The sequence below is a fragment of the Pieris napi genome, chromosome 11 (assembly GCF_905475465.1).
Source record: "Pieris napi chromosome 11, ilPieNapi1.2, whole genome shotgun sequence".
In the NCBI taxonomy this organism is placed as follows: domain Eukaryota; kingdom Metazoa; phylum Arthropoda; class Insecta; order Lepidoptera; family Pieridae; genus Pieris; species Pieris napi.
The window spans coordinates 1,614,567-1,637,725 of record NC_062244.1 but is presented as its reverse complement, the minus strand read 5'-3'; the positions used below and the strand labels follow the sequence as shown (position 1 = coordinate 1,637,725).

The 23,159-nt window shown below is 32.6% G+C and overlaps 5 protein-coding genes across 5 annotated transcripts; 1 reads left to right on the top strand and 4 right to left on the bottom strand.

Moving 5' to 3' along the window:
- Nucleotides 1-368: 368 nt before the first annotated feature.
- Nucleotides 369-1,539, top strand: LOC125053912 (uncharacterized oxidoreductase SERP2049-like). The gene has a single exon (XM_047655532.1). It carries the CDS (start codon nt 436-438, stop codon nt 1,186-1,188), a length of 753 nt encoding a protein of 250 aa, XP_047511488.1. The 5' UTR covers nt 369-435; the 3' UTR covers nt 1,189-1,539.
- A 3,096-nt stretch (nt 1,540-4,635) lies between these two features.
- On the bottom strand, nt 4,636-6,980 carry LOC125053867 (3-oxoacyl-[acyl-carrier-protein] reductase FabG-like). The gene has a single exon (XM_047655461.1). The coding sequence runs from the start codon at nt 6,629-6,631 to the stop codon at nt 5,867-5,869; it is 765 nt and encodes a 254-aa protein (XP_047511417.1). The 5' UTR covers nt 6,632-6,980; the 3' UTR covers nt 4,636-5,866.
- Nucleotides 6,981-9,982: 3,002 nt separating this feature from the next.
- LOC125053868 (3-oxoacyl-[acyl-carrier-protein] reductase FabG-like) lies at nt 9,983-11,250 on the bottom strand. The gene has a single exon (XM_047655462.1). It carries the CDS (start codon nt 10,809-10,811, stop codon nt 10,047-10,049), a length of 765 nt encoding a protein of 254 aa, XP_047511418.1. The 5' UTR covers nt 10,812-11,250; the 3' UTR covers nt 9,983-10,046.
- Nucleotides 11,251-12,321: 1,071 nt separating this feature from the next.
- On the bottom strand, nt 12,322-13,388 carry LOC125053866 (uncharacterized oxidoreductase SSP0419-like). Its single transcript, XM_047655460.1, has one exon. The coding sequence runs from the start codon at nt 13,336-13,338 to the stop codon at nt 12,544-12,546; it is 795 nt and encodes a 264-aa protein (XP_047511416.1). The 5' UTR covers nt 13,339-13,388; the 3' UTR covers nt 12,322-12,543.
- A 7,813-nt stretch (nt 13,389-21,201) lies between these two features.
- Nucleotides 21,202-22,391, bottom strand: LOC125053744 (3-oxoacyl-[acyl-carrier-protein] reductase FabG-like). Its single transcript, XM_047655268.1, has one exon. It carries the CDS (start codon nt 22,262-22,264, stop codon nt 21,512-21,514), a length of 753 nt encoding a protein of 250 aa, XP_047511224.1. The 5' UTR covers nt 22,265-22,391; the 3' UTR covers nt 21,202-21,511.
- Nucleotides 22,392-23,159: the final 768 nt, after the last annotated feature.

The following is a 23,159-nucleotide window of genomic DNA, read 5'->3' as shown; positions in this document are numbered from 1 at the left end:
ATAATACATCCAGCTATTCTTAAATTCAAGAAAATTACGGTGAACATACATTTTACAAAAAATAAAACATTAAACTTCCAACTACAAATGTTTATTTAAAATACGTATTTGCTTAAGCGGATTAGACCCGATAAGCGCTTGACAACGCTTTTTTTAAACAATCAGCCTACTACCGAATACATCCAGCTCTGGAGAAGTAGCCTTTATTATGATGACATACGCGAATAATTCGAAAATTATTTCCATATTATTGTTGCTAAGCAAGAATCGAAAGTCATGTATCATAAAAATTAGTTTGTCATGATTTCAATGCATATTTTAAACATACACAATAGATAGGCTTAGTTCAAACTTTGGGATAGGTTCAGTAAATAAAATGGAACGACTTAGAATCACAATAATCAGTCGCTTTCAAGCCGCTGATCAAAGGTAATAATGTCTTTGAAGGGCAAAGTTGTTATTATCACCGGTGCAAGTGCCGGTATTGGTGCAGCAATCGCTATTGAATTTTCTAAAAAGAATTCCGATGTCATTCTTGTGGGAAGAAACGAAACTAGACTCAACGAAGTTGCCATGCAGTGTGAAGCAAATGGATGTTATCCGACTGTCATTAACGCAGATATAACAATTGATAGCGAGGCGGCAAAGGTCATACAAGAAACAGTAAAAAAGTTTAATAAAATTGATATTTTGATAAACAACGCTGGAATTCTTCGGAAGAGTAGTCTTATAGACGGCAGTTTCTTAGAAGCGTTTGATGAAATTCTCAAATTGAATTTGCGAGCTGCGGTGCATTTGGTTAATCTGGCAACCCCACACCTTATTGCAAGCAAAGGAAATATTGTCAATATATCCGGTGTTGCAGGTAGACAGATACTTGGTGTAGATTATGCAGCATATAGCATGTTAAAGGCTGGTTTAGACCACTTCACACGTGGCGCTGCCTTAGAACTGGGAAAATATGGAGTGAGAGTAAATACAGTTAGTCCAGGACCTGTGAAAACTGAGATATATGACGGTGCCAGCATAACTATTGGTCAAGCAAAGGCAACACTGAAGACTGCCCTCAATCGTTGGAGTTATCCAGAAGAAATTGCTGATGTTGTTTTGTTTTTAGCTAGTGACAAAGCTGTTGGGGTTACCGGTTCAAATTACACTGTAGACAATGGTCTTTTAGTTATGAAGTAATTTTTTTGCTAAAGTAATTTTCCTCTTTTATCATATACATATTGTCGTTAAATAATTAGCAATAACATTTTAACAAAGCTTATACATTTATAAACAAAATATTATGTAAGGCTCTTAGGCTTATAAGTTTTATTGTTGTAAATCCTTATAAAAATAAAAAGGCAAACAAACACATTAAGTATGTTTGCTAACGTTGCATTATATGTTAATATCATATGTATAATATTCCAGGCTTCAAAAACAATAAACAAATGTAGATATGTGCCTAAAATACACATGGTAATTAAAAATATGTTGTTTTAATCATTATTGATAATTGTTATCAACGCTTTATTTTAAACAGGCAGTATTTATGTATATATTTGATAAATATATTTATATATTTTATGAAACAGGAGACAAACAGGAGGCTCATCTGATGTTAAGTGATACCGCGTCCCATGGACACTCGCATTGCCAGGAGCCTCGCAAGATCGATGCCGGCCTTTTAATAAATGGTACGCTGATTTCTTGAAGGACCCTAAGTCGGTTCCTTCAGTGGGCAGCTGGTTCCACATAGTTGGTTCGCGGCAATAATTGCCTTAAGAAACGGTTAGTTGTGGAACGACGGACATCCAATATTGTATAACATTAACCTGAAGATACTTTTTTAATACGAATTATTTCAATAATGCTATGTTTTTTTGAAAGCAACAGTAAATTAAAGTAATTAAATATTGGCGTAACTACGTAAGGTAAGGGCGCCTGTTTATAATAAAGTGCAAAAGTTATAGTTGATTGATTAATGGTAAAAAAAGGAAGGGACAAAAGTAAACAGCAAAATACCGTATAATTTGTTGTTAAAGCTCGCACCCGTGACAATTACGACTTTAGATTTAAAACTCATTTTACACTCGAAGCTAGGGCTTGCAACGAGAGACTGTCGGATATGAAGATTAACTTTCCTTATATACGCTAAGTAATGGTTATTGCTTTGTGAACAATATAACAATATCGTATTGATTTGTACTGTTTGTTCCGATAACTGTTACCTGCATCACAATTTAAAATTTATATAACATGTTCAGAATAAATTAATTAATTGGTTACTGTAATTCAGTACGTAATTTTAAATTACTGGCATTTTCATTCAAGATAAATTATATCTTTGAAATAAATTTTCATACTTGGTTTATAATAATAGACAAGAAATTTAAAACCATGTTATTAAGATTGATTGGTTGATTTCTAGTTTCAGACTGGAAATATGTGTAATCATACTACGTGGGTAAAAACACGATTTTAAACTCAAAATCAAACTCAACATTTCTTTATTCATGTAGGTAAACAATTACACGTATGAATTGCCAAGTTAAATTAATTGTCGATTTACATTTACTACCAGTTCGTAAGTCAAGGGCGTAGAGCGGGTAAGAAGAACTGGCAAGAAACTTTCCGCCACTCTTTTTAATCGCCAAGTATTGTCATACAAATTGTTTGAACTGGAGCAAATCAATCCCAAGGATTAGGATCATTTAAGTAGTCCTCAAATTTATAAAAAGCTTCATTGTTTGTTTATTTAAAGTTTATTCACAAATAAATTTAAAAAATTGGTGACGATGTACAGTTTATTATTCTTTGTACCAATCTCTAAATCAGTGCAAAATTAAACTGGCGTATAAAAATTAATCAAGTAAAATTAATATAAATAATATCTACTCCTGATAAAAAAAGTCCATTGTCATCGTGACTGGGTGTTTTATTTTATATAAGTAAACAAAATTAAAACAACTTTTGATTTTTATCTTATTACTTAATTTCAGTACGTTATTTTAATTATCTAGGATTTTCTTCATTTTAGCAAAGCTTATACATATATAAACATAATATTATGTAAGGCCCTTTTGCTTATAAGTTTTATTGTTGTAAATCCTTACAAAAATAAAAAGGCAAACAAACACATTAAGTAAGTTTGCTAACGTTGCAATATATGTTAATATCATATGTATAATATCCCGGGTATGTATAAGTATACGGAGAGAGTGTTCGAAGAATATAGTATATATTCTATATTTGAGTCATATAATAATTATCAGATGGAGCTACAACCCCGTTTCTTTCATTATTACATGAATAAATAATTATCCTTCTTAATTTACTTTGATATTTGGATTTTGCTGGTTTTCTAACGATCCCATCAACGTAGTAAGAACGATACATTCGTGCAGAGCTGTGATTCGAACATGCGACGACGGAACACTACTCTTGGTACAAAATGAGTTACTACAAAATTCACAAACAAAAAATATTTATTAGCAATAAAAAAAAAGACTCAAATAATATAAAATAATATATTCATAAAAGCTTACATTAAGCTAAAAACATTATATTTTATGTCAGTAACGCCCCATTATCCAGTACGAAGTTTGATCCCGTCACACCGATGCATTTGTCACCCGATAAATACATTATCATGTCAGCTACTTCTTCTGGGGTAGATACTCTATTCAAAGCTGTTTTAATTTGATCGAATGACTTAATTGCTGATGCATCCGGTTTTAGCCCCGCGTTTATCAAAATATCTGTGTACACTGGTCCAGGACTGATCGCGTTGACTCTCACACCGTGAGGTGCTAATTCTACTGCAGTTGCTTTTGTAAAGATATCTAAGCCCGCTTTGCTGATTGCATACGATGTCAATAAAGGATTTTTTGGCACAGCTTGTCCAGCAACACTTGATATGTTAACGATGTTTCCTTTCGTCTTTATAATATGCGGAGCCACTAGGGTTGTAACTTTCATGATGCCCCTAAGATTAGTATTAATAATCTCATCAAACGCGTTCATTAAATTTCCCTTTAAAATAGACGCGAATCGGCCGATACCAGCATTATTTACAAGAATATCAATTTTACCGTATTTACTAATTGTTTCTTGGACTATCCTAGTTACGTCATCATCGATTGATATATCTGCCTTAATAACGAGTGGATCTTGACCATTTTTCTTACATTCTGTTGCGACAGTTTGAAGTTTATCTTCCTTTCGGCCTACAATCACAACTTTAGCACCTTCTTTTGTAAACTCTATAGCTGTTGAGGCACCAATACCCGAACTGGCACCAATAATAAGGACAACTTTCTCAACGAAACTCATTTCTAGTGGTTTTTAAGTTGACTAACCACGAAAAAATATTATTAGGTATATATTAAAAACGTTATCAGCTGAGATATGAGTTTGGTTGGTTTTGTATGCCTACTATATAGATAATTCAGTAGTTTTTATCTATAATGGAAAATACACTGGTGGTATAGTTTATGTTTTCTTTAATTTATATTTTAGAACATTTTGGTAATTGAATAATTTTCACTGTTCATGTAATTTTTTTGTTATGATGTTTATCTATAGGATTCCATTAATTCACCGTTAAAAAAAAGAATTAAAGTGGAAATGTTTAATGTATCGAAATGAACAGACACTATATGTATATTATCTGCTTCCTTTCCACTATCGAAGTAATTTAATATTACACTTTATTAAATTGGAGGTTTACAAAACGACTATAAGAGAGAATCAAAGATGGAGTTTGAATAGAATATATAATTTCACATATTTTGTTTTACTGCATAACATGAAACTTATTTTTTTATTATAATGTAATATTATGACACACACTTATCATATCATAGCTTATCATAATTTAATATAGAACTATTAAAAAAATAGCGATCTCAAATTAATATCAATTAATTCTTATTATTGTATGGTAATTGTTTACTTTAGCTCAGGATTGAATCAAGAGTAGTGTTGACCTATAGTTAAATGCGACTCTCAACCTTAAGGTCGTGCGTTGCAGCTGTGCAAGAATGGATCGTTCTCACTACTGGATTGGACCTGGACTGGATAGGATTGAATCAAGAGTAGTGGTGACCAAGATTTAGATTCGACTCTCAACCTTAAGGTCGTGCGTTTATTTTACTTATGAAGTAATTTGTTATATTGGCGTTAAATTATTAGCAATCACTTTGTTTCAAAGCTAATACTTACATAAACAAAATATTATGTAAGGCTCTTTTGATTAAAAGTTTTTTTGTTGTATATCCTTACAAAAAAAAAATCCTTCCAAAAATTCTTATCCTTAAAAATAAAGAGGCAAACAAACACATTGAGTGTGTTGGCTAACACTTCATTGTATGTTAATATCATATGTATAATATCCCAGGCACTCAACGACAATAAACAAATATAGATTGATTATAATATAGGAAGGTACAGAATCAGATGAAATAAGTTTTTTTAAAATTGCGATTATCAGTTTGGGTACTGCACATTTCCATAAGTTTACTGAGACAGTGTTCGAAGAATATAGTACTCTATTGGATTCATATAATAATTATCAGGTGGAGCTACAATCCCGTTTCTTTCATTATTACATGAACAAATAATTACCCTTCTAAATTTACTTTCATATTTGGATTTTACTGGTTTTCCTACGATACCATCAACGAAGTAAGCGCGATCCAATCGTGCACAGTTGTGATTCGAACGTACAATGACGCAATAGTACTCTTGGTATAAAATTAGTTACTACAAAATTTACAAACAAAACATACTTATTAGAATAGGAGCAATATAAAAAAAAGTCTTGAATAACATAATAAATTCATAAAAGCTTAAATTATGCTAAAAAGATTACATTTTATGTTAGTAACGCCCCATTATCCAGTACGAAGTTTGATCCCGTCACACCGATACTTTTATCACCCGATAAATACATTATCATGTTAGCTACTTCTTCTGGGGTAGAAACTCTATTCAAAGCTGTTTTAATTTGATCGAATGACTTTAATGCTCCTTCATCCACTGTAACATCCGCGTTATTCAAAATATCTGTGTACACTGGTCCAGGACTGATCGCGTTGACTCTCACACCGTGAGGTGCTAATTCTACCGCAGTTGCTTTTGTAAAGATATCTAAGCCCGCTTTACTGATTGCATACGATGTCATTAAAGGATTTTTTGGCACAACTTGTCCAGCAACACTTGATATGTTAACGATGTTTCCTTTCGTCTTTATAATATACGGAGCAACGAGGGTTGTTACTTTCATGATGCCTCTAAGATTAGTATTAATAATCTCATCAAACACGTTCATTAAATTTCCCTTTAAAATAGACGCAAATCTGACGATACCAGCATTATTTACAAGAATATCAATTTTACCGTATTTATCAATAGTTTCTTGGACTATCCTAGTTACGTCATCATCGATTGATATATCTGCTTTGATAACGAGTGGATCTTGACCATTTTTCTTACATTCTGTTGCGACAATTTGAAGTTTATCTTCCTTTCGGCCTACAATTACAACTTTAGCACCTTCTTTTGTAAACTCTATAGCTGTTGAGGCACCAATACCTGAACTTGCACCAATAATAAGGACAACTTTCTCAAAGAAACTCATTTCTAAAGGTTTACAATTTGAATAACCACGAAAATTTTTTATTAGATATATTATATTAAAAACGTTATCAGCTGAGATATGAGTTTTGTTCTTTTTGTTTACTTATTACGTTGATAATTCTTATCTAGTTGCAGGTCTTATCTATAATGGCAAATACACTAGTGGTATAGTTTATGTTTTGTTTATTTTTTTTATTTTAGAAAATTTGAATAATTTTCACTGTTCTTGTATTTTTTTTGTTCTTTTTTGTTATGATGGTTAACTATTGGATTCCATTAATTCACCGTTAAAAAACTGAAAAGAATTAAAGGGAAGAAATGTTTAATGTTTTGAAATGAACAGACACTATTTGTATCTTATATTTTATATATTATCTGCTCCATCTCAACTATCTAAGTAATTTAATATTACACTTCATTAAATTGGAGGTTTACAAAATGACTATAAATAAAAGAAAGAATCAAAGGTGGAGTTTGAATAGAATATATAATTTCACATACCTACATATTTTGTTTTACTGTATAACATGAAAGTTATTTTTTTATTATAATGTACCATTTGCATCATTACTTACACTTATCATATCATAGCTTATCAAAATTTAATATAAAACTTAAAAAAAAAAATAGCGATCTTAAATAAATATCAATTAATTCTTATTATTGAATGGTAACTGTTTACTTTAGGTCAGGATTGAATCAAGTATAGTATTGACCTAGAGTTAAATGCGACTGAACCTTAAGGTCGTGCGTTCCAAACACAGCTGTGCACGAATGGATCATAAAAATAAAAATAAAATATGTTTATTATGGAACATAAGATACATGTATCACTTATTCCACGTCATTAAATTTGAATTTGTCGGCATCTCTACTCATCGGCAAAGAAGACAGAGGGTGTAGGCCGAGAGAAAAAGCCGGCGTAAAAATCTTTCGGTACTCTTTTAAAATATCAAATCATCAAATAACACTTATTTTAAAACAAATATCGCAAATTAATTAGAGGTAGCCTGTCTAGCACTAGTCCCAGGCCCTTTTATCAACTAGATAATCGTTGACTTTATAGTAAGCCTTTTTACACAGCTTTTCTTTAATACATTTTTTAAATTTATTGAAAGGCAGAGATAAAAGAGCCTCTGGGATATTATTAAAGAAGAGTATCCCTTTCCCCAAAAAAGAATTACTAACTTTAGATAGTCTAGTACGGGGAAATTGCAGCCTGCGTTTGTTCCGTGTATTAACATTGTGCGTATGTTCTATTCTAGTAAACTTATCACTATTTTTGTATACATACATAATATTTTCATAAATATATTGCGAGGGAAAGGTAAGTATATTAATTTCCTTGAATTTATCTCTAAGAGATTCCCTACATTTTAAATTATAGATTGCACGAATAGCCCTCTTCTGCAGGATGAAAATAGTTTCGACATCAGCAGCATGACCCCATAATAATAAGCCATAAGTCATTAAGCTATGAAAGTAACTCAAATAAACAAGTCTAGCTGTATCGACATCAGTTAGTGAGCGAATTTTTTTAACCGCGTAGGCTGCAGAACTAAGTCTCTTCGCCAATCCGTTAATATGAGGGGACCACTGAAGTTTTGAATCCATGGTGATTCCGAGAAATACAGTTGTATCATCCAGATTCAATTCCTCATCGTTTATAATTGGTCTAGTATCCATAACCCTTGCATTTTTTGCAGAAAATTTAAGGATCGTTCTTACTACGTTGATTGTATAGTGAGAAAACCAGCAAAATCCAAATATCAAAGTAAATTTATGACTTAGAAGGGTAATTATTGGTCTATGTAATAATTAAAGAAACAAATAGGGTTGTAGCGCCACTCGATAATTAGTATATTTGTGAATCAAATTTGGAATTATATTCTTCAACCACTTCGTAAACTTATGGAAATGTGCAGTACTCAAACTGATAATCGCAATTTAAAAAAAAACATGTTTTCACCTGATTTTGTTCCTACCTTTATTATAATCAATCTACATTTCTTTATTGTTGTTGAGTGCCTGGGATATTACACATATTATGATATTGACATATAATGCAACGTTAGCAAACATACTTAATGTGTTTGTTTGCCTTTTTATTTTTGTAAGGATTTACAACAATAAAACTTATAAGCATAAGACCCCTACATAATATTTTGTTTATGTATGTATTAGCTTCGGTAAAATGTGATTGCTAATTATTTAACGCTAATATGTATATCATAAAGGAATATAATTACTTTAGAAAAAATAACTTACTAAGTAAAATACCACAAGTAACATAAAGTCCACAGTTTAATCCGAACCGATATCAACGACAGCTTTTTCACTTGCTAAAGACAAAACAACATCAGCAATTTCTTCTGGATAACTCCAACGATTGAGGCCAGTCTTTAGTGTTGCCTTTGCCTGACCAATAGTGATACTAGCACCGTCATATATTTCAGTTATCACAGGTCCTGTACTAACTGTATTAACTCTTACACTGTATTTCCCCAATTCTAAGGCAGCGCCAGGTGTAAAGTGATCTAAACTAGCCTTTAACATGCCATATGCTGCATAATCTACACCAAGTATCTGTCTACCAGCAAACACCAGATATATTGACAATATTTCCTTTGCTTGCAATAAGGTGTGGGGTTGCCAGATTAACCAAATGTACCGCAGCTCGCAAATTCAATTTGAGAATTTCATCAAACGCTTCTAAGAAACTGCCGTCTATAAGACTACTCTTCCAAAGAAATCCAGCGTTGTTTATCAAAATATCAATTTTATTAAAAATTTACGTTGATTCTCGAATGACTCTTGCCGCCTCGTTATCAATTATTATTGTTATATCTGTGATAATTACAGTCGCTTAACATCCATTTGATTCACACTGCATAACAACTTAGTTGAGGCTAAGATCGTTTCTCTCCCACAAGAATTACATCGGAATTCTTCAAAGAAAAGTCAATAGTGATTGCAGGACTAACCTCGGCCTTTGCACCATTAGTCAGTCCTGGTGGTGTATTAGGAACTAGTTTATTGGCCAACGCTGGGATTGATTAAAAATTAACACCTGATGATGTCGCAATTAGATCTCTTCTAGCCAGATGGAGTGAACTGCAAGAAATTGCTTGCTCCTAGCAAGTGATAAAGCTCAGGTCACCGGTAGCAACTATACGTTAGATAATGGTTAACTAAAAAATAAATATGAGAACAAATTATTACTTGGACTTAATGGGAAGACTTTTAATTTTCTTAACAACAAATTAAACTGAGTCACCGACGTTATGAAGCACCTACTTTATGGTTTGAAATTAGGATCTTATATACTGGAGCTTATAGTCAAACGTGTATCTAACAGAGTTCATTATTAATAACTATTTACATAAAAGCTTACATTAAGCAAAAAGGATTACATATTAAGTTAGTAACATCCCATTATCCAGTACGAAGTTTGATCCCGTCACACCGACACATTTATTACCCGATAAATACATTATCATGTTAGCTACTTCTTCTGGAGTGGATACTCTATTCAAAGCTGTTTTAATTTGCTCGAATGTCTTTAATATTTCTTCATCCAATTTGAGCCCCATGTTTTCGATGATATCTGTGTACACTGGTCCAGGACTGATCGCGTTGACTCTCACACCGTGAGGTGCTAATTCTACCGCAGTTGCTTTTGTAAAGATATCTAAGCCAGCTTTGCTAATTACATACGATGTAAATAAAGGATGTTTTGGCACAGATTGTCCAGCAACACTTGATATGTTAACGATGTTTCCTTTCGTCTTTATAATATACGGAGCAACTAGGGTTGTAACTTTCATGATGCCTCTAAGATTAGTTTTAATAATCTCATCAAATGCGTTCATTAAATTTCCCTTTAAAATAGACCCAAATCGGACGATACCAGCATTATTTACTAGAATATCAATTTTACCGCATTTATCAATAGTTTCTTGGACTATCCTAGTTATGTCATCATCGATTGATATATCTGCCTTGATAACGAGTGGATCTTGACCATTTTTCTTACATTCTGTTGCGACAATTTGAAGTTTATCTTCCTTTCGGCCTACAATCACAACATTAGCTCCTACTTTTGTAAATTCTATAGCTGTTGAGGCACCAATACCCGAACTTGCACCAATAATAAGAACAACTTTCTCAGCGAAACTCATTTCTAGTGGTTTACAATATGACTTACGACGAAAAATTATAATTAGGTTTATATTAATAACGTTATCAGCTGAGATATGAGTTTTGTTGTTTTTGTATACGTATTACGTTGATAATTCTTATCTAGTTGCAGGTCTTATATATTATTGCAAATACACTAGTGGTATAGTTTATGTATGATTTATTTTTTATTTTAGAAAAGTTTGATAATTTAATGATTTTCAGTAATAGCTTCTTTAGGAATTTTTTTTCCTTACAAAGGTTGCCTGGAAGAGATAGTCAAGTAGTGGGTCCGCGAAAAAAGGGTTTTTAAAAACTTAAAGTTAAAATGCATACAACCGGTCCGATTTGAGGTCCGTTTAATACTAAATATTACAAGTGTTCTATTATATTTATATCCTATTCTTAAAGGCCTACGTATTTGTTCTGCTGATACATTGTTCTCACACTCTACAAGGAAACGTTACTTAGTAAGAACTAAGAGTGGTTCGTAGAATCATGTAAGTTGTAACAGCATTTCGGCTAATGAAATATAAAGGATCTTTGTACTACTATGTTGCAATGGTTTTTGTTTATATAAAATATAATTATCCTATGGTGGTGACACACGGGGTTATATAACTAGATCGTTTGTGAGAGATAAGGGCTGTTATATTAATTACCAGCTCTTGAATGTTATTAAAATAATATTTATGTTTATGTCATTTGCCGTCGCGGCAAGTTCCTTTGTAAGATTATTACATTGACCTTACTACGCCGTCGACTTTTAAGGTCTAAGACATACCTTTTCCTCACGAGGTTTTCCAAAGCCGTATAAACGAGTGATAAATAGGCCGATAAACAATAAGTCTAACTGACGGAGTTTGAACCTAGGATGTCAAGCATGAGAGTCACACGCTAAAGCCTTATCACTAAGGGATAATAGTTTACGACCTATTCTCAGACCTACCATATACGTTATAAACTTAACATAATATATAGGTGCCAAAAACTAACACAGGCACTGCTATCACTTATAATAACTCTTATCTACACTCTCAAATGCACACACCCATTCACACACTCATGCAATCACACATACTTAATGTCTTATAAGACTTGTGTTTGATTAGTTGTAACTCTAATCCTACTTTTTCTCCTAAAGCTGTTTTAAACATATAACACTGCCTAATTGTTATCTAGTTACCCACAGCACAGGGACTCCCTAGTCCCCTAGCGATAAATACATTTTGTCACAACCTATTTGCCCTATATAAAGGTGAAATATAGGTTCGTAAACCGTGTATTATCTAATTGCAGAAAAAAAATACTTAAAAATTCTGATTGTCTAAGTTCATTATGCTATCCAAACATCATATCCAATATTATATCAATTCGACTTAAGGTTCTTCAACAAATGAGCATACAAGTTTTGAAAAGGCGAGCCTTCTGTGTTGTGAGTGTCAGTTGAGCCTGATGTCGTGTATAATGCCTTAAATCGAACTTCGGATATTTTATTATAATAATAAACAGTTTAATAAAATAATTTAGTTTTAATTATATTATCATATCATAGTTTACAATGTTAGGTATAATTAGTTATTATTAATGATCTATGTTACATACACACACTATCAGCTCCATTAAATAAGATCCTAATTTAAAACGTATAACGTAATGGTGCTTCATAACGTCGGTGACTCAGTTAATTTTGCTGTTAAGAATATTAAGTCTTCCTATTACTTGTTCTAATATTTATTTTGAATTCAACATACCATTTTTAAAACAATGTTTAACGTTTAGGTAACCATTATCGCACACATAGTTGCTACCTGTGACTCCCTTGGCTTTATCACTTGCTAGGAACAAAACTATATCAGCAATCTCTTGTAGTTCACTCCATCTGCCTAGAAGAGATCTAAATGCGACATCATCAGGTGTTAATTTTGGATCAAAGCCAGCATTGGCCAATAAATTAGTTCCTAATACACCTCCAGGACTAACAACATTCACTCTTACGCCATGTTTACCAAGTTCAACAGCAGCACCACGAGAGAACATGTCAAGTGCAGCCTTTGATGTTGAGTAGGAGGCCGTGAATTCTGCAAACACCTGCTGTCCACCTATGCTCGAAATACTGATTATATTGCCCTTAGTTTTAATCAAGTGTGGAGTAGCAAACTTCATCAAATTTACAGCAGCCCTCACGTTTATCTTCATAACCTCGTCGAAGACTTCCATAATGTCTCCTTTCTCGAGCAGACCTGTTCGCAATATACCAGCGCTATTAACTAGCACATCCAGTCGTCCGAATTTCTCAATTGTCTTAGCGATTACGTTTTTCCCTTCATCGTCGTTTGTGATATCTGCTATAACGATGAGTGGTTCGCAGCCGAAGCCTTCGCAATCTTTAGCGACTTTTTTTAATCTTTCTTCATTTCGTGCTACTAAAACGACGTTGGCGCCCTCTTTGGCAAAAGCTGTGACTATATGGGCCCCAATTCCAGAGCTCGCACCCGTGACAATTACGACTTTAGATTTAAAACTCATTTTACACTCGAAGCTATGGTTTGCAACGAGAGACTGTCGGATATGAAGATTAACTTTTCTTATATTCGATAAGTATTTGCTATCGCTTTGTAAACAATATCGTGTTGATTTGTACCGTTTGTTCCGACAACTTCGATAACCTTTTTTACCCGCGTCACAATTGTAATTTAGATGTCCAGAATAAAGAAATTAATTGGTTACTGTAATTCAGTAGTTATTTTTATTATCTGGCTTTTTCATTCAAAATAAATAATATTATATTATGTATATGTATATGGCATTTTCATTCAACAATATTGTTTTAATAATTTTGCAGAGTTATAAATTTTATATAATACACTTATATTTCTTTTGATGAATAATTTATATTGTCTAGATTGTCAGTATGTAGGTATAATAATATTACGTAGTTAAAGAAAAAAACATTTTCATACTCGTGAACGGGTGCTACTTGTGGTGACTGGTCGTACTTGAATTCGTGTATGCGGTGATGTTAATTATTTCGACTATGTGTTTGCGTGTTGTTCTGACGAGACTGTAAGTGTGTGCTCCTATTTCACCATGCCTCCTGCTGATAGAGGGCAACCATTTGCTTTTAATTTATGTTATTATTATGAATTTCTTAAGATGTCATGTGGAACATGGTTCAATGGTTGCAGCAGTCCTTACAAACATTGTGTAAAAAAAAAACATGGCGATTAAAAAGAGTGGCGGAGAGTTTATTGCCAGTTCTTCTCTTCCGTTCTACGCCCTTGATTTGAGAACTGGCACTAAATATAAAATTAGAAGCATTTATATGTATTTATTTACTGACAAGTCATAAGTGTACAATGTGTTACCTATATGATTAAATGATTTTGACTTTTTTTTTTAATTTTTTTAAGTTCAAGTCAATTCGTGAACGTTAAACTTCTAATAGAAAGATATGCGTGACTGGACGCTCGATTCAAGTTTGACGTTTTAAAAGTGACCTTTTCACAAAGAGTTATCTCTAAGTTGTATATATTACATATAATATCTGACAAAAATGTTCATACACATTTAATTATATAATTTGACAGTACAAAGGTGTCCAGAACTCCTTTTCACGTACATTTAGAATACTCTCGATTGAACGATGGGAAAATGTAATTTTTTAATTATTACTTTACCGAAAATTTTAATACTAAAGATTTATTAAAGTTAGTATCATATATATGTCAATAAGAAATATATTTATTTACAACTGGATTACGGCAAGGAATCCTTGTGCTCCTTAAACTCAGTATTGAATGAATTAGTCCTGGTACACTGTTGCACACATGCCTAAGCCAAGTGAACACTTTATTTTGAAGAAATTTGCTGGTTATTCTTGGCGTATTTAATGAAACTGATTTTTTAAGGATGATATAAATAGATTTCGGAAGATCTAAGAATTTGATAGATTCTTGAAAAAGTTTGGGGATTATTTCGGTGGTAGACGAAATTATAGGCACTATTGATATCTTGTTAAAGGTCCACATCCATTTAATTTCATTTTTAAGATCTATAGATTTTGTGATCTTGTAAGTTGTTTTCAATTATAATATGTAAACATTAAATTTTTCTTGTGCCTCGTAATTAGCTGCTACTTATATATATTAATTGTGACTCAATTAACTTTTGGATTAGCTTTTAAATTTCTGTTTATACATATTATTATTTGTATTTTATTTTATATAATTTTAGTTATAGTTACATGTTATTTTGAGTTTTTTTTTTGTTAATTTATGCACTTCTTGTACTTTACCCTCTGTAGTTGTTTAGAATTCCATTTTAGGGTTGCCTTATCGCTAACTAGCAGGTTACCTAATATATATAAGATATATTTTGCCAGTTACGGTGCACATACATTTGAACATGGTGAGTACGGTGAATAAATAAAAATATTAAACTACAACAGACACATTAGATAGTTAAATAAAATTTAAATAATTAGCAATCACATTTTATCAAAGCATAAACAAATTATTATGTAAGGCTCTTTTACTTATAACGTTAAGTTGTTGTTGTAATGTTGTTATTGTTGTAAATCCTTACAAATAAAAAAAGGCAAACAAATACATTGAGTATATTTGCTAACGCTGCATTGTATGTTAATATCATGTGTTTAATATCCCAGGCACTCAACAACAATAAAGAAATGTAGATTAATTTTAATAACGAAAGGAACAAAATCAGATGAAAACATGTTTTTTTTTAAATAGCGATTATTAGTTTCGGTTTCAGTTTCCACAGTTTGCACATTTCCATAAGTTTACCGAGAGAGTGTTTGAAGAACATAAAATCACAAGAATAATAATAATCGAGTGGCGTAACCCTATATGTTTTTTTGATTATTACATAAACAAATAATCATACATTTACTTCAGATATTTGGATTTTGCTTGTTTTCTCACGATATGAACAACGTTGTAAGAACGATCCATTAGTGCAGTAGGCGCACAGCGGTTTTCTGCGGCGGTCGCGCTCAAATCAGTCGTGAAGCAGTAATTTTACGATTTGGCATTCTGATGAACAATAAACTACAAGCTACATCCTTATTAGAATGCCAAATCGTAAAATTACTGCTTCACGACTGATTTGAGCGCGACCGCCGCTGCGATAACTGCTGTGCGAGTTCGAAAAGTCAGTTACAGAATCGCAAGGCAGAGCTGTGATTCGAACGTACGATGACGCATTACTATTGGTACAAAATGAATTATGTACTACAAAATCTCAAACAAAAAGCACCTATTAGGAAATGGAGCAATCAAAAACATCCTAAGTAACATAACAGCTTATATTAAACTAAAACGATTACATTTTATGTTAGTAAAGTGCCATTATCCAGTACGAAGTTTGATCCCGTCACACCGATACATTTATCACCCGATAAATACATTATCATGTCAGCTACTTCTTCCGGGGTAGATACTCTATTCAAAGCCGTTTTAATTTGATCGAATGGCCTTGATGTATCTTTATCCGACGTGAGCCCTGCGTTTATCAAAATATCTGTGTACACTGGTCCAGGACTGATCGCGTTGACTCTCACACCGTGAGGTGCTAATTCTACCGCAGTTGCTTTTGTAAAGATATCTAAGCCCGCTTTACTGATTGCATACGATGTAAATAAAAGATTTTTTGGCACAGCTTGTCCAGCAACACTTGATATGTTAACGATGTTTCCTTTCGTCTTTATAATATGCGGAGCAACGAGGGTTGTAACTTTCAAGATGCCTCTAAGATTAGTTTTAATAACCTCATCAAAGGCGTCCATTAAATTTCCCTTTAAAATAGACGCAAATCGGACGATACCAGCATTATTTACAAGAATATCAATTTTACCGTATTTATCAATTGTTTCTTGGACTATCCTAGTTACGTCATCATCGATTGATACATCTGCTTTGATAACGAGTGGATCTTGACCATTTTTCTTACATTCTGCTGCGACAATTTGGAGTTTATCTTCTTTTCGGCCTACAATCGCAACTTTAGCTCCTTCTTTGGTATACTCTATAGCTGTTGAGGCTCCAATACCCGAACTTGCACCAATAATAAGAACAACTTTCTCAGCGAAACTCATTTCTAGTGGTTTTCAATAGACTTACCAAGAAAAACTATTATTAAATAGGTATAGGTTTCTAATATATATATTAAAAACGTTATCAGCTGAGATATGAGTTTTGTTGATTTTATATGCCTATTGTGTTGATAATTAAGCAGTTAATAATAGCAAATACACTAGTGGTATAGTTTATGTTTGGTTTCTTTTTTGAAGTGAAACTTCTTTAGACGCATGAAGGTAAAATTTAAAAAAAAAGTCACGAAGATGTGCAGCGGTTTTCTCGAAGAAAAGGGAGAGAGCGATTGAGAGTGAGATGGGTGGTATAACTTATAGAAATTCTATTTTTAAAATTAAAATTTTGTAAAGAGAATTTATTAAATATTTGTTGTTTATATTTTATGCAAAGTAATTTATTGAAATCACAAAGGACGAATTATAAATTAAAATGCCACGTGTTTTTATTATCGAAGAAATAAAATTAAAATTTATAATTTGTATTAATTAATTTTAATGACAATTAAATTCCTAACATAATATGTTCCTTTTTACCTCCCTCTAAGTCTCGGAAATCTAGTTTTAGATTTGTATAAATATGAACAAGACTTAAAAATTAGTTTGCCAAAGAAGTTTCACTTCTGACATGTCTCACATTATACGCACACACTTTTTAAACACATAATAAAAAATGACATTTCACGATCAAATTGTAATTCAAATCTTAGGTATTGAGTTTCAAGCTTAGTTCTGCCCAGGGATCTAAAATCATTTAATTCAATGCATTTATGCATATTTAAACAAACATAGTGATGCATAACTGGATGGATTCCATTAACTCACCGTTGAAAATATGTAAAGAATTGATTATGGAAACCCATACATTAAACATTTATTCCCTTTAATTTTCCCTTTGAACAGACACTATATTATCTGCTCCTTCTAAACTATCTAACTAATTTAGTATAACACTTTATTAAATTGGAGGTTTACAAAATGACTGTAAATAAAACAAAATAATTAAAAATGGTTTGAATACAATATATAATTTCATATATTTTGTTTTACTACAAAACATGAAACGTTTATTTTTACTATAGGTAATATAGAATTATGACTAATACTTATCATATAATAGCTTATCATAGTTTAACATCATCAAAGTATGATTACAAAAATTGATATAATCTCTACACAATATCAGTAGGTAAAAGAATTTAATCATACCTATGATTCATCATACTTATAGTATTTACAACTCAAAATAAACACTTACTATTATCATCAGTTTTTAAGATAGCTAAACAAAAAAACAAGATTTTCCTTATAACAACAAGAACAACTTTTATACTTATTCAATTTTTTCATCAGAGTTGAATTCTATTTAAATTTATACTTATACAAAATTGTAGTTTAAAGTTCAGTCTTCAATAGTTGTTCCAGTTGTCAACATATGCAACTAAATTTCCACAATCATTGACTAGATTAGAACCTGTAATTCCTTTAGATTTTTTGCTAGCAGCATGGAGAACCAGTTCGGCTACTTCCTCAGGGTCAATATGGGTGTCAATGCTTTTACTATAACTATAGCTTCCTGAAGTTGCTCCTACACTAACTGTGTTCACCCTGACACCTTTCTTTCCTAATTCCATAGCACATGCTCTTGTAAAATGATTAAGCCCAGCTTTAGAAATAAAGTAAGCTATGTGATTGTTACCTAAAATTCTTTCAGCACCAACAGAGGATATATTCACTATATTTCCCTTCGTCTTGATAAGGTGTGGTGCCGCAGAAGTAGTGATGGCTACAACAGCGCGTAGATTGATTCTCATAACATCATCAAATGAATTTAAAACACTATCATCAGTAAGTCTGCCTTCGCGCACAATCTCCGCGTTATTTATCAATATATTTATCTTGCCAAACTTCTGTTTTGTTTGACTTATTACATTTGTAACTTGATCGTCTTGAGTCAAGTCTGCTTTGATGACAAAAGCCGGTTGCGTATCGTCATCTTTTTTGGCGTCACAAATTCTCTTTAAACTGTTGAGTTTGTCTTCGTTTTTGCCAACTAACACTACGGATGCACCTTCAAGAATAAACTGCACTGATATTTCTTTACCAAAATTCGTATTTGCACCGGTTACAATCACAACTTTATTTTCAAAACGCATGTCGTCTATAGTTTAGTACGAGTGGAACTCGAGTGAGTGATTTTCGAAGTCAAAGATTCAAAGTATACTATACTGGAATGGAGGTGACGTAATGTAATTCGCGTGTTACAAACTTCATTCGAAACAGGAAAATAATATATTTATATACCTAGTACCTACTCGTATTGTAATATGCACCACATTGTGAAATTTGTTGCTAAGATTACTCATAGCTTGAAAAAGATGATGTTATTTCGAATAAAGTGTGTTAACTTTTAGTTGTAGAGGTCGAGGTCACTAAACGCCGATTTACATTATGTTAGTGTTTAGGAGAGTGCTTTAGTACAACTTGAAAGGCAAGTTCTTTAGCGTAGCGTTTACTAAAGCAAGTAGCGTTTACATGTTTCAACTAAAGTACTATCCTAAAGCACTCTCCTAAAAACTAAGATAATGTAAATCGGCCTTAATGGCTAAATATGCCAGAGTAGGAATAAAATACTACTTCTATCAACATATAACAATATCCGAAATCTGACATAAATATGAATTAGAAAAGATTATATGTACTTACAAGAAATAATGTACCTTTAATTAGTCATAATTTACGTAATTTAGGTACCTATAATTTAAAACAAATAATATTGATTGACTGATATTTTATATTAGAAAAAATATAAACATTTACATTACCTATACGTATCTTTAATAATTTGAAACAACGCAAAAAGGAAGACAGTAACACACATTCATACAGTATTTGGTCGATACGACACGGTAGCCACAAAACAGGTTTCAAAGTCCCCGTCTTGTTAGCAAAACAAGGAAAAAGGCGCGTTGCAAAAAAACCCAACATGCTATGTTTTGTTGGAAGACTTGGAAGGAACGTGAAGCCATCGACGCCCACGGCCCAAGACCAAAAACTTGATGAAGCGTTTCATAATTCATATAAATTTTATATACTCAAAAAAAGTAAATGGAAAAGTGGACAACTGCATCGACAGTTGGTTTGTGTCACGAAAGTGATGAGACACTTTAAGAATATTTAATTTAAAATTATTACTTAAAAATAAATGAAACTCGAAAAATAAATATGAAAAAAAATTGGAAAGAATTTTTACAAAGATTTTTCAATGTTATTCATAAGAGGACGCATGCTTACAAGTTACAATAAAGGATGTACTTAATTTCTTATTGAGGGTTTACCGTTAAAGTCCAGTTTTAGTTTATAGGTACTAAGAAAAACAATTCCTTCCACAAAGAAACAATAAATTTAGAATATAAAATGAAAATTTGATTGCAATTTGCTAAGTCTATAATCTGTGAAACATTCCTTGTCCTTGAATAACTGGCGACACAGTCATAAAATCCACTACCAAATGGGAAAATTGTATCTATTGATATTTGAATTTGGAGCGCGAAGAGTGGGTAGGTAGGTACTCTTAGTAAACAAAGGCCAAATTATTTCACAATCCACTCCCAATCCAAATATATTTGGAACTAATATTTAAAGTTAATGAACCAGGGGTATATACATATTTTATTGTAACTAACACTTTCTTAAGAATAAAACTTTAAAAACAAAAAGGCAAAAAGGGAAGGTTTTGTTAATAAACATACCAAATTGATTATAACACACAACTTTACTAAAAATAAATGTAAATGATTACTATAGAAGTTTTCGTGAAATTGTTGTTATTCTTGTCTATATAAGAACTAACTATAACAATAAACTTAAAGGAAAACCGCGGCGGTATGTTAATCAGTTATCAATATATTGCATGAAAATCAAAGAAATTTTTGCTTGTCATTTTCTATTAGGGGAATCCAGTCTATAGAAGTTAGATAATGTTGCTAGGAATAGTAAGATTATCTAACTTAAAAATCCAAACAAAAACATCAGATAAGAATCAAATCAATCAAGAAAAGGATTATGGGATTGACTTCATACTATGTAGTTAGGTCTACCAAGGGGATATTGTGTGTTTGTAAAAAGCAATAATTTTTAATAAACAAAAACTTCATAACTAATATCTTACATAAAATATATTTTTTCTGTATGTAGTAAAGGTAAAATATATTTCTATATCTTAACTAAGTTCCACACTTATTTAAGATTTGTAGGTAAAGGGAAATAAATAAACACAATTATTTAGTTTTTTTATTTACAAAAGTGTTCAGGAACACTTGTAGTAAGAATCAGTTCTTTGGTTTGCCTTCAGGCTGGAATAGTACCTAAATTGTAATATCGATTTATCGAAATATAATAAACTAAAAAAGGAATTCTTAAATATTACACTTAATGCTAGAATTTTTTTTATATAATTTAAATATGTAAGCATAATACGGCTATGTACTGTAAGCATACATGCTCTCTCGCTTCAACCAACATAAAACGAAAGAGAGGGACGACGACACGAGGAGATATCTTATAAACCCGTTGTACTACTCAAATGTCTTAAATTAACAAATTCCCATTGTCACTAACAAAGTTTGAGCCAGTTATACTTTTCGCCTTATCACTAGCCACATAAAGAATTAAATCAGCTATTTCCTCTGGCTCAGTCCACTTATTCATAACAGTTTTGAATATAAAGTTATCATCATTATCATCATTGAAACCCGCGTTTTTTAATAAGTCAGTTCTCACAATTCCAGGGCTCACTGTGTTCACTCTTACTCCATGTTCACCTAATTCCATGGCAGCCGCACGTGTGAAATGTGTTAGGGCCGCCTTTGAAACACAATATGCATTGTAATCAGAACATATAACTCTCTCGCCTCCTATAGTAGAAATATTTACAATATTCCCTGAACTTTTTATTAGATGTGGCGTTGCATATGTTGTCAGATATACTACGGCTCTAATGTTTGTATTCATAACCTCGTCGTAAGTTTCTAGGATAGATCCGTCAACTATTTTTCCACATCGTAGTATACCTGCATTGTTTATTAAGATGTCTATTTTGCCAAATTCATTTACAGTTTTTTCTATAACACTTTCCGCCTCCTCTTCCTCAGATATGTCAGCCTTGATAATAAATGCAGGCCAACCTTCGGCGTCGCATTTTTTCTTGACAGCTTTGAGTTTTGCCTCGTCACGAGCTACCATCACCACCGCAGCGCCTTCTTTTGAGAATTTCAATGCAGTAGCAGCACCAATACCCGAGCTGGCCCCGGTCACAATCACAACTTTATTTTTAAAACTCATTTTGGCGTGCACACTGACCGCAATGCAGACGCACACTGAATCCGATCGATTCGCTATATTATTATGTGTAGTTAAATGAGCAGACGCGGACTTCGTAACAGGAAAATACTAACATAAATTCTCCGGTTACACGAGCTTCAATAACTGTTAAAACTACAAGTTAAGTGCATAAAAAACCAAATTATAATTACCAAAACATAACATTGATATTTGCTCGATATTTTTTTATTACGATGTATTGTCTTATTTATAAATAAACTAGATGGCCCCACGAACTCCGTTTCTCCGTGATTTTACTTAGGCCGGCTCCACACGTTGGCCCCAATATTGGCCCCAACGCTATTCGTCCAACGTGTGGATCTAGAAAATGGCATTGGTCCCAACGTTGGGGCGAATGTTGGTAGTTGGCCGGCTCGTGTCGGTTTCATCAAAGGAATCTGCGCCAACGCTCGCGATCTGTCCACACGTTGGCGCTTTGCTCAGTTCTGTTACAACACGCAGCGAGTGCGTACGTCGAGCGAGAATGGCTTCTTCATCCACAAAATCGCCACCGGCATGGACAAATGAAAAAGTAATAAAATTTATTGAACTTTATCAAGCACATCCAATAATATGGGACGCAACTCGAAAGGATCATAAAAATAAAAAAATATTGGTTGTTTGTAAAGTAGGTTTACGATCGAGATGTTTACGTGATAACGTCTTATTGGTGATATAAGTTTTTGGGAAGTAAGGAATTAATGAAGATAACAATTTTTTCAAATTTTAAATTACATCTATCGTTTTATTCACACTTTTGATGATAAATTTCGGGTGTAAAACGCTCGAGATGAGACGGGAGATCGGTCCGTCTCTCTCTCGTTATACCTGCGATCGCGCTCGTGAGGTTTTGGTG

Excerpts from the sequence above, each read along its gene's own strand:
- LOC125053867 (XM_047655461.1), bottom strand. The coding sequence starts at position 6,631 with ATGAGTTTCTTTGAGAAAGTTGTCCTTATTATTGGTGCAAGTTCAGGT.
- LOC125053866 (XM_047655460.1), bottom strand. The coding sequence starts at position 13,338 with ATGAGTTTTAAATCTAAAGTCGTAATTGTCACGGGTGCGAGCTCTGGA.
- LOC125053744 (XM_047655268.1), bottom strand. The coding sequence starts at position 22,264 with ATGAGTTTTAAAAATAAAGTTGTGATTGTGACCGGGGCCAGCTCGGGT.
- LOC125053868 (XM_047655462.1), bottom strand. The coding sequence starts at position 10,811 with ATGAGTTTCGCTGAGAAAGTTGTTCTTATTATTGGTGCAAGTTCGGGT.
- LOC125053912 (XM_047655532.1), top strand. The coding sequence starts at position 436 with ATGTCTTTGAAGGGCAAAGTTGTTATTATCACCGGTGCAAGTGCCGGT.